At 48.8% G+C, this 17,168-nt stretch overlaps 1 protein-coding gene across 1 annotated transcript in view; it reads left to right on the forward strand.

Moving 5' to 3' along the window:
* LOC108522050 (contactin-associated protein-like 4) overlaps positions 1-17,168 on the forward strand; it is a 217,238-nt gene that overhangs the window by 63,307 nt on the left and 136,763 nt on the right. The window contains exon 3 of the mRNA XM_017862149.1: positions 10,654-10,847. Coding sequence (XP_017717638.1) covers positions 10,654-10,847 — 194 coding nt within the window. The remainder of the gene's footprint in view (positions 1-10,653; positions 10,848-17,168) is intronic.

Here is a 17,168-nt window from a genome sequence, read left to right on the forward strand (position 1 = left end):
TTCCATATGCATGTTAGTAACTCAACTGCCGGCAGCTGACCCGCCTGTGTGGCCGGCCCTCGCGGTGCACTTCTGGGCCCTTGGACTTGTGGGGAGCTCCTCCTGGGCATCGTCACTGCTTCGTCCCGTGTCCTGCACACCCTCTGCTCTTTGTGGGCAGGCGATCGCCTCTGGAACACACATCTCACCTTTTGTGTCTGTCCCTTCATCATTGCTTGGACAGGGAGGTGGTGTTCTTTCCTTCCAAGCACTGCCGTGGTTACTGGGAATCCATGGGTCGGGATTCCTGGGAGGGGCCACCTTCCTTCCAGAGAGAGTAGGAAGATGCTCTGTCTCAGAGTAATGGTGTTTGCACTCTGGTTCCAGCACCTGTGACCAGTGTGGGCCTGGACAGACGTCTCCACCCCCTCAGCCTCAGACCCTTCGTTTGACCTGGGCAATGACAGCACCTGCCACCCTGTCCTCTCATACCAGGGGCCGGCATAGGGGTCTCCTGGTTCAATCCTGGTCCAAGAAGGGCATGAAGCGACTAATTTCAGCATGTCACCAGGCGCCAGTTCCTGAGCCAGGTGGAGTTGCCCGCCCTGCCCCCACTTGGCCCCGGCGTCAGCTCTGGCCTCGAGGGATGTCTGTGCCCTCCCCTGTGTTTCTCATTGGCGTCATCCACTGGGTCATTCCACCAACGTCTCCATGTCCCAGTCCTTGGGATTCCACATTTCTAGGCCTGGCTTCTCTTCCTAAATTCAGGATAGAAGCTACTGTGCATTACTTCACAGCAAGTATCTCAACTCATCTCTGCACAAAACAAACAAGGCCTCCCTCTCCTAACCCTGCCCTCCCTCAGGGCCATGCCTGGGCATCCTGGCCTCTCCACAGCCACTCACCTGGACCCCGTAGTCCCTTGATGTTAGCTCTGCCGTCTGTGCCCTGCTGATGAATGGGCCTCACTGCTATGAACCCCCCTTCACAGGTCATGCCCCCGGGTAGCCCCATGCTGTGATCATATGCCCAGAGCCAGGTGGGGCTGGCTGGTGAATTTCAGAGAAGTAAGTCCCTCAACAATTATCAGAGGCTTGGCCGGGGCATGCGTGAGACCCGGCCATGTGAACTTCCTAGAGGCACTCTGGGTGTCGGGAGTTCAGGCCTCTCCATTGCATCTCAACCTGAAATAAACCATGGTAAATTCATCCATCCGTGCACAGATGCTGGGTTATTCCCAGTGTTTTGCTCCTACAAATAAGGCTTCTGCAGACATCCACTTACAGTTTTTCTGTGGAAATATTTTCATTTCTCCTGGGTGAATGCCAAGCACTAAATGACTGGGTCGTATAGTAAGTAGGTGGGTGTTTGACCTTTCAGAACAGTTTCCTGAGTGGCTGTGCCTTTTGTATTCTCACCAGCTGTGTGTGAGCATTCTGGTTGCTCCAGGTTCTCACAATACCCATGCCATCAGTCTTTTAAATTCCCACATTCTAGTATGTGGTGGTATTCCATTTTTAGTTTAATTTGTACTTCTCAGATGACTAAAGGTGTCAAGATTTGTTTCATAAAATTATTGGCTATTCCTACATCTTCTTTCATATATTGTCCAGTCACAGCTCTTGCTCATTAATTTAAGTGATAATTTTATTTTTGAGTTGTAATAGTCCTTTATATCTTCTGGATAAAATCCTAAATAATACAGAACCCCTAAAGGTATTTAACTTCTAGAAGAAAATGTAGACGAATGTCCTTATGAACTTTGGTTAGACAATGATTTATTAAATGGGACATAAAAGTATAAGACATAAAAGAGAAATAATAACTTGGACCTTATCTTAGTCCATTTTGTGTTGCTATAACAGAATACCTGAGACTGGCTAATGTGTAAAGAACAGGGATTTATTTATTTCCTTTTTTTTTTTCTCTCTTGAGACAGAGTCTCACTCTGTTGCCCAGGCTGGAGTGCAGTGGCGTGATCTCAGCTCACTGCAAACTCCGCCTCCCAGGTTCAAGTGATTCTCCTGCCTCAGCCTCCTGAGTATCTGGGATTACAGGCATGCACCACCACACCTGGCTAATTTTTGTATTTTTAGTAGAGACGGGGTTTCACCATGTTGCTCAGGCTGGTCTCGAACTCCTGACCTTGTGATCCGTCCACCTCAGCCTCACAAAGTGCTGGAATTATAGGCGTGAGCCACTGTGCCCGGCCCAAAACAGGGATGTATTTCTTATGGTTCTGGAGGCTGGGAAATCCAAGGTTGAAGGACAGCATCTGACGAGGGTCTTCTTGCTGCCACATCCCATGAAGGAAGGTGGACAGGCAAGAGAGCAAGAAGGAAGGGACCAGGCTCCTCACTCCCATGATAACTAACCCACTCTCAGGATAACTAACCTGCCCCCATGATAACTAACCCATTTGAAGGATAACTAGCCCACTCCCATGATAACTAACCCACTCCCATGATAACTAACCTACTCTCAGGATAACTAACTTACTCCTGTGATAATCCACTCTCAGGATAACTAACCCACTGCCATGATAACGAACCTACTTCCCTGATAACTAACCTGCTCCTGTGATAACTAACCCACTCTCAGGATAACTAACCCACTCTCAGGATAACTAACCTGCTCCTGTGATAACTACCTCACTCCTGTGACAGCGGCAGGAATCCATTCATGAGGGCTCAGATTCACCCTGCAAAGGCCCCACCTCCCAATGCTGTTGCATTTGGAATTAAGTTTCCCTCACATGAACTCTGGGACTCACACTCAAAGCAGAGCAGACTTAATGAAATAGACCTTCTTCTCTTTGATAGCCACCATTGGCAAAGGGAAAAGTGAAGCCATGGACTTGGAGAAAACACCACACACATACCTGGCAAAGAATGTGCTTTCCCAATGGAGTCAGTCTCCTTAGAGTGGCTCAGGTCCCTTTCCCTGGGAAATGCTGCCACAGGAAAGCCACGACTGGCTCATCCTGGGAGGGGGGAGGGGTCCTGCCACCACCATCCTGAGTGGGCCAGAGGGAAATGGCAGGTGTCCCTCCAAATCACCAAGAGAAAGAGCAGGGGGCTCAGACTCTGAGGGAGGGTGCAGGGACCTGCCTTCTGTCCATCTGTTACTTGGGGAGGGGTGTTGGTCTTCGGTCTTCTGCATGAACAAATGTGATTTTCTCAGTGTGAGCTGCTTACCCCAGACTCCATGGCACATAAACACCCTTGCCCAGGTTCTCTGCCCCATCCTGAACTCCCTGGGGCTCTGCAGGTCATTCATGCTTCATTCCTAATGCAAATCATTAGTGAAATTCTGTTGCAATGTTGTCCAAATCAGAAAACACATGTTGGATTTAAAACATAAGCACTGAGAGGAGCCGTAGCAGCCTGGATCTCCCATGGGTGGCTCTTCCTCTGTTGTGGGCTGGGTTGGGGGGTGGGCTCAGTGTGTGTGGATAGGACCAGCAGCATGCACCTGCCCGCAGGACAGCCACTGTGGGGAGGAGACCCAGAGGCCTTGTGGTGTCCCGGGGGACACTGGGTGCACCTTGGGGGACCCAACTCAGCTCCTCCCTCATCCTCAAGCTCATTAGTGCTGGCATTGGTTTCAAATGACACACATCACTGGGCTCTCAGAAAAGTGACCAGGTAGGCCAGTATCTGGCTGTCTATGTATCTATGTGTCTATCAGTCTGTCCCTCAGTCAGTCTGTCTGTCTATCAATCAATCAATCAATCATCTATTTGTCCATCATCTTTCTATCATCATTTCCAAGGAGGTTGGGTCTGCAGCTTCACCTTCCAGCACCCACTTCCCAGGGAACTTTGTGCTCAGCATCCTGAAGGTCACCCGTGACCCCCCAGCAATGTCAGAGCCCCTCCTGTTGTGAGCGTTTCCCTACTGAGGCAGACACAGAGCAGAAACCAGACAGGAACTCACTTTATAAAGACATCTGGCCACACCACTTACGGCCAGATAGCAGGCGTAATTGATGAAGTATTTACATACACATTTGGAATAGAAGGCACCACTAGGAGTGGCAGGAGTATCATTATATAATTACGAAGTTGGCTAAGTGAACAAAGTCTAGCTTTTAAAATAACATGCTCAAAATTTTAAAACAACACAACCACTAGCTGCAGGGAATTGGTCAAATTTGCTTCATCTCTGAATCTATCATCTCATCTGTAAATGAGGGATGGTAAGTTGTCCTCTAGATACTTTTATATGCACACAACATAAAATTGACCATTTTAAGTTACAAGACTGAGTAGCATTTAGCACCCTCCATGCTGTGCAAACTGCCACCTCTGTCCAGTTCCACAATTTGTTTCTCACCCTAGAAGGAAATCTTGCACCCTGCAGCAGGCTCTTCCCACCCACTCCCACCCCTGCACCCACCACTCTTTCTGTCTCTGGATTTAGCTGTTCTGGATACTTTATATAAGAAGAGTCACCCAGCATAAGAGCTTCTGTGCCCAGCGCCTTTCCCTTTGTGTCCTGTGTTCCAGGTTCATCCGTGGGGGACCCGGATTAGCACTTCATTCCTCAGTGCGCCGGATGCCGCTGAGTTGTAGGAACAGACCCCCACCTGCTTCTCTGTCCTTCGGGGGTGGACACTGAGGTTGCTTCCATGTCCTGGCTGTTGTGGGTAATGTTTCTGTGACATTCGTGTGGAGACATTTGTTCAGGAACCTGTGTTCAGCTCCCTTGAGCATATACTGAGGAGTGAAGTTGCTGGCCCATATGGTGATTCTGTGTTTAACTTTTTGAGGAGTCATTCTAGAAACGCCGAGGAGTTAAGATGGTGTACACAGAAATTTCTAGAAGATCCCTCTGCACACAATGGAGGTGTCCACTCCTTTAGTCATTGAAGAGCACATGACATGGCGTTAGCAACTTCAGCCCCTCACAGACTGAAAATGGCAGGCAACAAAGGAAAGAGCTGCTGCACCTGTGGCCTTTTAGGGATTTTTATTTTTATTTATTTTTTCTTGTTTTAGAGACAGCATCTTGTTATGCTGCCTAGGCTGGACTTGAACTTCTGGGCTCAAGCGAGCCTCCCGCCTCAGCCTCCTGGGTGGCTGGGACCACAGGGCCATGCCACCATGCCTGGTTATAGGGATATTTTTAATGCAAAACTCAGCAGGCCCTCTGTGAGCTCACTCCTTACTAGGAACCCTTGGAGCAGCCATTCCTTTCGCTCATTCTGGAGCAGATGGAGGGATGGGGAACATTGCTACTGTTCTTCACGTCAGAGCTATCGAAAAAGAGACTCAGCAGAGGTCTCATCTCAGCAGATGAGGTCTCATCTGACCCTCATCGTTGTACGATTTACTATTCAAGTCATGATGGGAGGATGATGTTTTTATCACTACGTGGGACTTCACACGCTCTGGAAGGTGACCCTCACGTGGTGAGAGCTCATCTGTAAGCAGGGGCGTCTCTGAACTTCAGGGCAGCTGGGCAGTGAGGACAGAACAGAAGCAACTTGCAAAAGCTGCTCGGGCCGAGCTGGTGAGCCACAGACTTTACTCAGGCACTACCCGGCTTAAAAAGTCCTGCTGTGCAGTAAGTCTCAAAGGTCAGTTATAAAATCTTATTATACAGGACACTGGGGAGGGTGATGCTGTGTCTCACAGACACAAATGCCTTGGCTGTGGCACTGTGGGCAGCAGGGCGTCGCCGTGGGTAGCAGGGCGTCACCGTGGGCAGCGGGGCGTCGCCATGGGCATCACGGCCTCCTCTCCTGGCCCAGCGTCAGTTTTGCTTTTCTTCACTCTGCTGCCTTCGATGGTGGCGATGGGTCCCCCTTCCTAAAATGCACAGTGCAGAGTCCTTACAGCTTTCTCCCTTTTCATCCCACGCTCTCCAAACGTTTTATTTTACGCTGACGAGAGACTCACAGGATGGCTGCAGAGCGCACTCGCGCGCCCCTCGCTGACTGGCTGGCGTCTGGCGCTGCCGGGTTGGGCGCCGGCGCTGGTGCGACTGCGCAGAGCAAGGGCGGCCCCTACGAAGCCACTTCCGGTTTTTCCCGCAAGGGCCTCCCTGAGTCCGTCCGGATCCCACATGATTCGTTCAATATTCCCTCTCGTCTCCTCCCATCCTCCAGAATTCGCCGTCTCCCCTTGTCTTTTGTGACTTACACGCTTCTTGCTGTGCAGCGGTTCAGCTGTTTTGCAGAATCGGCCTGGGTTTCATTTGCACCGTGTTTTCTCCTGACTGGGGTGAGGCTGTGGAATTTTGGCGGGAGCCCCCCAGGAGCCCAGCTGTGCCTCCCAAGTGTCCAGTCGCAGCGTCCTGAGGTGGGGTCGTCTGTCAGTGCGGACATGGGCTGGGGTCCTTCGATGGTGATGAGCATCTTGGGGAGCTGCTCTTCTCGGAAACGCGAATGCTGCTTCTCTCCATCTTCCACCCAGCAGCTTCCACATCCATCGGGGACCTCCCTGTACCCTCGCTATTGTGGAGTTTAACCGTGACTCTTTGTTGACTCACTGGCTGGCTTCTCAGAGATGCCCATGCTGCTTCTCTCCATCTTCCACCGACCAGCTTCCACATTCATCGGGGGACCTCCCTGTCCCCTGGCTACTGTGGAGTTTAACGTTGACGCTGTTAACTCACCTGTGGACTTCTCAGCGATGCAAATGCTGCTTCTCTCCATCTTCCACCCAGCAGCTTCCACATCCATCCGGGGACCTCCCTGCCCCTTCATTACTGGAGTTGAACCATGGCTCTCTGTTGAATCTCCTTTGAGAAGGAGCTGGCCCTTCCTCTCTGCACATGCATTTATTTGATTATTTACTTATATCAGTATGGACTTATGAGTATTTATATGCTATGGCACAAAATACATTTTTAAAAATATTGTTGCTTCAGTTGTCCCACGCTGGCCCTTGGAAGCACCTTCAGGCTGGACAGGCTCTTCGTTGTGTTCTTTTGACAAACACACACCCTCTCTGGGGGCACGTCCCTGGTTCCCGGAACATAAGATCCTCTGTCCTGAATTTTCCCTGCCTCAGCCCTGGTGCCTGTCAGTTCTCCAAGGACCCCAGGTCTCATTGATTCCAGTCCAACAACACAGGATTTATTTTAGCCTGAGTTGTTCATTGTCTTTAGGAGTGAAAAGATGTCTCTCCTTGTTTATATTTACATATTGTTTGATTCTAGTTTCAGAATTGCAAACCCACATGCTATGATAAGTACCTTTACTCACTAGATTGCAGTGTCCGCACCCAGTCAAGGCTGTTTCCGGGGTGCCTGGGTCGGTTGCATCTCCCTGCCCTCTGGGATCTGTCCTTCTGCAGTGCGTGAGACTCATTTGTCTGTGACCATCGTCCATCCCACCTTACCCCCCAGCTAAGGTCCTGGTGGGTCACAGTCACTCATTTCTGGAGCAGATGGAGGGATGGGGAACATCATGCTTGTTCTTCAAATCAGAGCTATCAGAAAAGAGACTCAGCAAAAATGTCAGCCTCTCCCCTTCCTGACACCCCTTCCCACTCCCTGGTACCCTCACCTTGCAGGAACTGGTTTCTAAGGCTTCTGGTTCAATGAGTGATCAGGCGGCAGTTGCATGTGATCCTGTTCCCCTTCCTTCTCTCGTGTGGGAGCACTGGAGACAGATGTTCTTAGGGCTTCTCCACTCTCACCGGATAGTCCACCCTGAAAACCCATCTGCTTCTCCTCACAGGAACCCTCCTCCTTCCTCAAGCCACACAGCGCCCTGTCATGTGAATTCACCTGTTCATTCAACCCACCCTTCCGCACGACAGAATGTGCAATGTACGTGACAAGTATTTTCTCTGTTAGTTGCCCTTGACTTGTTGTTTTGGTCATGCATTTAAAGTGGTTTATTTGTCAAATTTATCAGTCTTTTTCCTTTGTTACCTCTGGATTTTGAGTCATAGTCAAACTTTCTCTGAACCAACGTTAAGGTATTTTCTCATTGTTTTCTTCGAGTAGTTATGTGGTTTCATGTTTAAACATGGAGATCCCTGGTCCATTGGGAGTTAATTCTTATGTACAATGTGAGAAGCTTAATTCTGTGCTTTTCCAGACAACTGCCCAGTAGTCCCAGGATCCGTTAAGAAAATGACCATCTTCATCCCAGAGCTTAGAGACTCCCCTCTGTCGTCCACTAAATTTTCACCGTATTTGGGTCTATTTCTGGAATTTCTGTTTATGAACCACACTTCCGTGATTTTAGAGGTTTGTGGTACTGTCTGATGGGGCCTCTATTTCTGAAAAGCTTTTCATAGATTTTACTTTTAAACATTAGTTACTGTACATGTTTCGTTCCTCTCAGGCATCCGATGATGTGGGCCTGAGTCCTCCTCTTCCTGCCTCCACACATGCTTCATTCTTCTCAGGCATCTGGTGATGTGGGCCCGAGTCCTCCTCTTCCTGCCTCCTGTCACCACCACTTTCCCTGACACTCTGTTTTGTCTTTTACATCTCTTGGTAGTTTTTCTGCCTTTCTTTGATGTCCCCTATCACATTTCCATTTGAGATTTGAATCTGTTTTCCTCAGGCACCTTTAAATTTATTATTTTAAGAGCACTTTTAGGTTTACAGTAAAACTGAGCAGAAAATACAGAGAGCTCCCACATAGACGTACGATCCCCTCTGAGACACACATGGTCCTGTTATTAATACCTTGCATTGGTGTGGTGCAGAGAGCTCCCATATAGACATACAACCCCCTCTGAGGCACACATGGTCCTGTTACTGACACCATGCATTAGTGTGGTGCATTTGCCATAGCTGATGAAACAATACTGATACATTATCATTAACTAATGTCCATGGTTTACATCAGGGTTAACACTTGGTGCACATTCCAGAGGTTTTGAAAATGTATAATGACGTGTGCCATGCAGAGGTATGCCTCCTAACACAGTGCCATGCAGAGGTGTGCCCCCTACCACAGTGCCACCTAAGATTCTCTGTGCTCCAGTGGTTCACCCCTCCCTTCTCACAACCTCGAACCATGGATTTCTTTCACTGTCTTCAGAGTTTTGCCTTTTCCCAAAGGTCCTGCAGTTGGAACCATAGGTTGGGGTCTTTTCACAGGGGCTGCTTTCACTACGAATGTGCACTGAAGTCCTCTGTGGTGTGTGTGGCTCATGGTCCAGCTTTTTCCAGTGCTGGATTCTCTGCAGTGTCTGATGTACCACAGTTTTGTAGGAAGCCCCCACACCATCTTCCACAGCAGCTGGGCCATTTGCATTCCCCCCAGCAGAAACGAGTGTTTCTGCTCCACGTCACTGCTGGCTGCTGGTGGGGCTCGGGTTGGAGTCAAGCTGTCCTATGAGGTGCTCCTTCATTACGCAAAGAGTTCTTATAGCTCATATGGAAGCATTATTATTGTGTGTGGTACGTGTTCTTTATTTCTAAGATAACTTTGTCTTTTTCTTCCATTTATTTCCTGAGTTAAATCAATTATTTTTATTACTCTGTTTTTTGCCCATATCTTACATTTCTACATTTCTGATTCAAGGTGGCTTTTCAGATCTTCCAAGTCTGGCTTGAGGATGTCTAATTTCTCAGGGGTGTTGACTTTTACATGTTTCTCTGCCTCGTGGCTGTTTTTGGGGAGTTTTCTTCATTCGGCTTTGGTGAACATTTGCCCCCTGGTTTCCCGCAACAGCTCTGTGTAAATTTTCTTTCTCCCTCTCTTTGGTGACGGTGGGTGACATAGAAGGCTCTGGCCTGATGGCGCCCAGCAACTCCAGTCCCGCAGCTCTGGGGGCTTCTGTGCTGCTGTTCTCAGCGGGAGGGTCTGCACCTCAGCTGTGGGGTCCGCTTCTGTCTTGCAGTCCCAAAGTCATCCTGTTTTTCTTCTCCACCATCCCCCTTCTTCTCCCCCAGGAACTCTGTGTTTGGGAGACTGGACTGTAAGTCAGGCGTCTGCCCTGGGATCTGGCTGTGAACGGGTGGGCTCTGCCTCCCGGGCTTGTTCCCTGCCCTGTGGGCCTCAGTGAAGCTGGCCCCGGCTCCACCTTTCAAGGGCATCTGTGCAGGTCTGTGGCTCAACCTCCTTCATTCTCAGTGACTCTCTGTCCTCCGGGGACGTGGGGTGCTTGCTCCTCCCAGGGGCATTTCTCAAGCTCCTTTCCTCATCGGGTCCCACAGGGCCTCACAGGCAGCCTGCACCCCTGAGCTCCTCCTCCTGCCTTAAATGCCTGCTTCCCTAGCCTGCAAGCTGCTGGATGTGGGGCTTCCTGAGCCTGTGAGCTGCTGGAGGCTGGGCCGGGTCTTAAGGTCTCTGCATCTCCAGTGCTGGTTGCAGCTCGGGCAGGGGTGTCTGAGGCAGACGTCCTGCGCCATCCTCCGTTCATGGCACCCTGTATCCAGTTGTGATGTCTAAAGGCCAAGCAGCAGCCAGCGAGCCGGCCAGGCCCAGGAGGACGTCACACTGAGCACCCAGACCCCTCAGTGGGCATCTGGACTTCGGTAGGAGGAGGCCACCCAACCTAGAACACAAATAATTCAGGTTGTGTCCTTTAATATGAGATGTATAACCATGAGGTCTTTTTTCTAGGTTTCAGAAAAGGAATTTTCTTAAAAGCAGTATAGGGGTGTGTTTGTACCGAGGGTTCACCCAGTTAAGATGGATTTTAATAGTTTCTCCTCTTTCCCGTTTTCTTCCTGTGTCCTTCTCCACAAACAGGAGCTGGGGGCTGGACCCGACTCGTATCAAATAAGAACCAATGGCTGCAGATCGACCTTGGAGAGAGGGTGGAGGTCACGGCGGTGGCGACGCAGGGCGGGTACGGGAGCTCCGACTGGGTGACCAGCTACATCCTGATGTTCAGCGACAGCGGCAGGAACTGGAAGCAGTACCGGCGGGAGGACAGCATCTCAGTAGGTCCCTGGTGGGAGGACAGCATCTCAGTAGGTCCCTGGTGGGAGGACAGCATCTCCATAGGTCCTGGTGGGAGGACAGCATCTCCGTGGGTCCCTGGTGGGAGGACAGTGTCTCAGTAGGTCCCTGGCAGGAGGACAGCGTCTTGGTAGGTCCCTGGTGGGACAAGAGCATCTCAGTAGGTTCCTGACGGGAGGACAGCATCTCGGTGGGTCCCTTCCTGGCAGCACTGGCTCCTGGGGCCTGGCTTGCAGGGATGTCCCCAGGGAACACTGGAGGGCTTGGCTCTGGTAGAGAAAAAGCAGCTCCATGATTTCCTGGCCAAGGTTTCCTGCATTTTCAGATGCACAAAACATGCACAGTTTAGTAAGTATGTAATAGTAAAACAGTTCTATGGCATAGTGGGAAACTGGGAAGAAAACCTGGGGTTCTACTAAAACCCTATGGGCAGGATCACGTGTAACCAGCCTGTGTTTGTTTGTGCCCGTCATGTGGAGGTTGGAAGAAAGCCTGGGGTTTCTGCTAAAACCATGGGCAGGATCATGTGTAACCAGCCTGTGTTTCGCACAGTCATGTGGAGGTTGGAAGAAAGCCTGAGGTTTCTGCTAAAACCATGGGTGGGATCGTGTGTAACCAGCCAGTGTTTTGTGCCGTCATGTGGAGGGTGGTGTTGGGGCCACATCGCTTCACATGAACCCAGTGAGCACAGCCTGACCCCAAATTCTTTGGCCTGAACTTCTGAAAGACACGGATGGACCCATCTCCCTGTGGACAACCATTCTGTGGACTCTGTCCTCCGTCCCACGGCCACATTCAGTAGATTTTTGGGCAGAGACTGCCTTGAGATTCAATGACCTTGTGTCTCTGGTCCCTAAACTGTCACACACCTGTGCTTCTTTGGGGCAAAATGTTTTTGTTTCCCTTGCTTGTGACTTTTAACAAGACATGCGATTTTCTGCATATCTTTCATTACATAATTACTGAAGTATCCCAGACACATTAGTTTAACCTTGCTGAGCCCCGAGAGTGGTTTAAAATGTTCAGTTTTGTGGCTGGAGTGAGGCCCCAATAAAGGAGACACTGGTGACGATTGTTTACAAACAGCGGCCACCACAGAACCGAGGGTGCGGGTGGTGGATGTTTGTGAGTGGATGTTAAGGGGAGCCCATGTGAGGGGCTGTGGCCAGGGCAGGGCATCAGCCTTCACTTAAAACACCAGCTGAAGGCAGCAGGGACTGGAGGAGGCCGCGAGCTCCGTGCACATTCAGGTAGCTCTGCGTTTCCTCTTCGGGGGCACCCTGACAAGAAGGGAAAACAGAGGTTCTCGGCGAAGCTCCCGTGACCAGCACAGATGAGCCAGAGAGCCCAGGAGCGGCTCTAATGGGTCAACCACATCCCCTGCATGGACCTCCCGGACCCCGGCTCTGTGTCCTCCATGGATAGAGGACGTGGGCTGGGTTGGCGCTGGGATAAGCCAGGACTGGGACCACCCTGGCCAAAGCAGAGGGAGGGGACATGAATGAGGGGTCAGCCACCCCCGTCCTGGGAACAGATGCCAGACCAGCTGTGACTCTAATTACAAATCGAGTAGTAACTTCAAAGACAGGTCACCCCTGCGGGATGCACGTCAGCACTAATTATATTAAGATTGGGTTGGCACAATTTAAAAAGGACAAAGGGGAGCTGGAGACACTGTGGGAATTCTCACCTTCCTGTTCCAGCTGTGCTCTCGGCATCCCTCTTCCTGCTGACTCCTCAGGAAACAGCGTCAGGACCAAGCCCAGGCCACACTGAGAGGGATGCACCACCAACTGCAAAGGGTGTGACTGCACTGTCATCGTGGCCCTCGTCTGTCCAGTATTCCTGCGAGGCCCCTGTAATTATAAGCAGATGCCACGTATTGTTTGGCTTTTTACAATTGTGGCACAATATATATACCAAAAAAAATTACCATTTTATTCATTTTCAAGTGTGTAATTCAGTGACCTAAGTGTCACATTGTTGTACAAACATGGACACCATCCATCTCCAGGACTTTCTCATCTTCCCAAACCAAGACTGTCCCCATTAAACGCTCACTCCCTATCCAACCCCTCTGCCCCCGGCACCTCCATCCCACTCACTGCCTCTGTGACTTTGACGACTCTAGGGACCTCATAGAAGTGGAATCAGACAGTATTTGTCTTTTAGGATTAGCTTCTTCCACTTAGCACCACACCCTCAGGTTTCACCACATCGTACATGCGTCAGAACGTCCTTCTTTTGAAGGGGAAATCACCGTGTTGTGTGGATAGACCACATCTTGTTTGTCCGTTCACCCATTGAGGGACTCTTGGTTGTTCCCCTGTTTTCACTATTATGAATAATACTGCTGTGAACATGGGTGTACAAGCATCTCTTTGCAAGCTGCTTTCAATTCTTTTGCATACATATCCAGAAGCAGCATTACTGGATTATGTGGTAGAACCATGTTTTCATCTTTTGAGGAAACGCCCTACTGTTTTCCATAGTGGCTGCATCATTTCACATTCCCCAGCCACGCAGGAGAGTTCTCACCACCGCTCTGCTGTACCGACACTGGGTATGGCATGTGTTGGTTAGTAGCAGCAGCACTGTTGGGGGTGAGGTGTTGTCTCACTGTGGCTCTGAGCTGTATCTCTGGACAATGAGTGATGCCAAGCGTCCCACTTGCTGGTGGAGCCTCCGTGTATCTTCTTTGGAGAAATGTCTGTTCAGGTCCCTCGTCAACTGTTAAAATCAGATCATTTTTACTGCTGTTGTTTAACTGTGGGAGCTCATTCTGTATGGTGGATATTAACCCTCTGTCATCTGTGTTATTTGCCGGGTTTTCTCCTGTTCCATGAGTGGCGTCTTGGTTGCTGACACCGTCTTTCTTTTCTTTCCGTTTTTTTTTTTTTTTTTTTTGAGACAAAGTCTCGCTCTGTCACCCAGGCTGGAGTGCAGTGGCACCATCTCAGCTCACTGCAAGCTCTGCCTCCCAGGTTCATGCCATTCTCCTGCCTCAGCCTCCCGAGTAACTGGGACTACAGGCACCTGCCACCACGCTCAGCTAATTTTTTGTATTAATTAGTGGAGACGGGATTTCGCTGTCTTAGCCAGGATGGTCTCGATCTCCTGACCTCATGATCCACCTGCCTCGGCCTCCCAAAGTGCTGGGATTACAGGCGTGAGCCACTGTACCCAGCCTGCTGGCACCGTCTTTCGATGCACCTGCATGTTTGGTTCTGTTTGCCTGGGTTTTCTCCTGTTCCATGAGTGGCGTGTTGGTTGCTGACACCATCCTTCGATGCACCTGTGTGTTCAGTTCTATTTGCCTGGGTTTTCTCCTGCTCAGTGAGTGGCCTCTCAGTTACTGACACCTTCTTTCGATGCACCTGTATGTTTGGTTCTATTTGCCTGGGTTTTCTCCTGTTCCGTGAGTGGCTTCTTAGTGGCTGACACCGTCTTTCGATGAACCTGCATGTTCAGTTCTGATGCATTCGGTTCTGTTCCACCTTTTGTTGTTCTGCTTTATTTATATTTTAAAAGGATATTGACAAGTTATGCTGGAATAATTTCTCCATACATAATATCAGCTGAGCTATAATTACCATTTTACTCTCTAATCTAAATGTCTTCTCTTTTCAATTTTCTTTTAACCATAGATATTTTTACTTTCACAGAAGCAAAATCTCTCTAGCTGATAATTACTAGTGTTGTTATACTATGACCCTCATTTAAAATAAGACATGGCTGATACTTATAACTTCCACATGATAACATTATTCCGTTATCTGTGTTTACAGTGAGACACACACAATACCAACATCTTCAACACAATCATTCAGTTATCCGCCTTTACAGTAAGTCACACACAATCCCGACATCATCCACACAATTATTCGGTTATCTACCTTTACAGTGAATCACACAGGATACCGACATCTTCCCCAGAGTTATTCGGTTATCCGCCTTTATAGTAAGTCACACACGATACTGACATGTTCAATACAATTACTCAGTTATCTGCGTTTACAGTGAGTCACACACGATACCGACACCTTCAACACAGTTATTCAGTTATCCGCCTTTACAGTGAGTCACACAAGATACCTGCTGACATTGTCCACACCATTTATTCAGTTATCCACCTGTACGGTGAGTCACACACAATACCAACATCTTCCACACAGTTATGTGGTTATCCACCTTTACAGTGAGTCACACACGATACCGACATCTTCCACACAGTTATTCGGTTATCTGCCTGTACAGTGAGTGACACACAATACCGACATCATCCACATAGTTATTTGGTTATCCGCCATTACAGTCAGTCACACATGATACCGAATTCTTCCACACAGTTATAGTTATTTATTTGTTATCTGCCTTTAATAGAGTCACATAGCAATAACCGACCCATCTTCCCACAGTTATAGTTATTCCATTATCCGCGCTAAAGTGAGTCCACAGCATGATACGCCAACGTCTTCCACGTTCACTCGGTTATCCAGCCTCCTACAGTGAGTCACACCATGATACCAAACATCTTCCACAGGCAGTTTATTCGGATATGCACCTTTACAGTGAGTCGCACAGCGATACCAACATCTCCACATACCAGTTATTTGGTTGTCCACCTGTACAGTGAGTCAGCACACCGCATACACCCGACATCATCCACGACAGTGTTCGTTTATCTGCCTGTACAGTTAGTCACGACGATACTGACTTCCGCCTTTACAGTGAGTCCACACACGATATTGACATCTTTCACACAGTATTTTGGTTATCCACTCTACATGTGATCACACCGTGATAACTGACATATTCCACAAGTTATTCGGTTATCCCCCTGTACATGAGTCAGCACACGAACCGAACATCTCCACACAGTTATCGGTTATACTGGCCTGTACACTGTGAGTCACACACCGATACGACTCTTCCACACAGTTATTCGGTTTCTGCCTGTACGTGAGTCACACATGATTACCGACATCTCCACACAGTTATTGGTTATCCGGCCTTTACAGTGAGTCACACATGATAGCCGATCAATCATCGCACCACAGGTTAAGTTATTCGGTTATCCACCTTTACCGTGAGTCACGTACCAATACCAACATCTAGCCAGCATAGTTAAGTTCAAATTCAGTATCCGTCCTTTACAGTGAGTCGGCACAGCTGATAACCTGACATCATCCACCACAGTTATTGTCTTATCTCACCCTGTACAGTGAGTCACACACGATATCGCTGACTTCTGCCTTGTACAGTGAGTTCCACAGCGATTACTGACATCTTCCACACGTTATTAGTTATTTTGGCATATTTGGCACCTTTTACAGTGATGTTTGCACACCATTGATTATTCTGAACATCTTCCACATCAGTTTATTGTAGTTATTGGATATGCGTTCCTTTTACAGTTTGACGTCACTACATGATACTGACATCTTCGCACAGCAGTTAGTCAGTTTTGTCCACTTTCTACAGTTGAGTCACATGTTGTATACTGACGTGCTTAAGTGGGTCTTTTTGTGTTTATGGATAGCATCTTCCACACAGTTATTTGGTTATCCACTTCCTACAGTGGTCACACCACGATACGAACGTGTTCCACACCAGTTTCAGTATCTCCTTGCTTGATACATGTGAGTCATCACATCGAACGCGTGACATCTTCCACACAGTTATCGGTTCTCGCCATGATACAGTGAGTATCACACACGAATCCCGACATCTTCCACACAGTTAATTCGGTTATACTGCCCTGTACAGGAGTAGTGACACACCAATACGCGACCATCATCACATAGTATCTGGTATCGCAGCCATTACAGTCAGTCACACATGATACTTTGAATTTCCACACAGTTATTGTTTAGTTAATTATGTTGGTCTGCCTTACAGGGATCACACACGATAACTGACATTTCCACCTAGTTAGTAGTTATTGCGGTTTCCCCCTTTCAGTGATGTCACACATGTATCTGAGCAATCCACACAGTTAGTTCGGTTATCCACCTGTACAGTGAAGTCATGCACATATGCTGACATCTCCACAACAGTTATAGTTATTGGTTATTCCGCCTATTACAGGCGGCAGTCACACACGATACTGACATCCATCCACACAGTTGATTATTCCATTATTCTAACCTTTACATGTGAGTCACACATGATACTGATATCTTGCCCACAGCAGTTACTCCGTGATCTGCCTATATCATTGGTGGTCACATCACGATTACTTGACATCTTCCACGACCGGTTCTTCTGAGGATCACGCCTATAACAGGTGCATCATACAC

This window comes from Rhinopithecus bieti, unplaced genomic scaffold (genome assembly GCF_001698545.2).
Source record: "Rhinopithecus bieti isolate Rb0 unplaced genomic scaffold, ASM169854v2 scaffold_63361, whole genome shotgun sequence".
In the NCBI taxonomy this organism is placed as follows: Eukaryota; Metazoa; Chordata; class Mammalia; order Primates; family Cercopithecidae; genus Rhinopithecus; species Rhinopithecus bieti.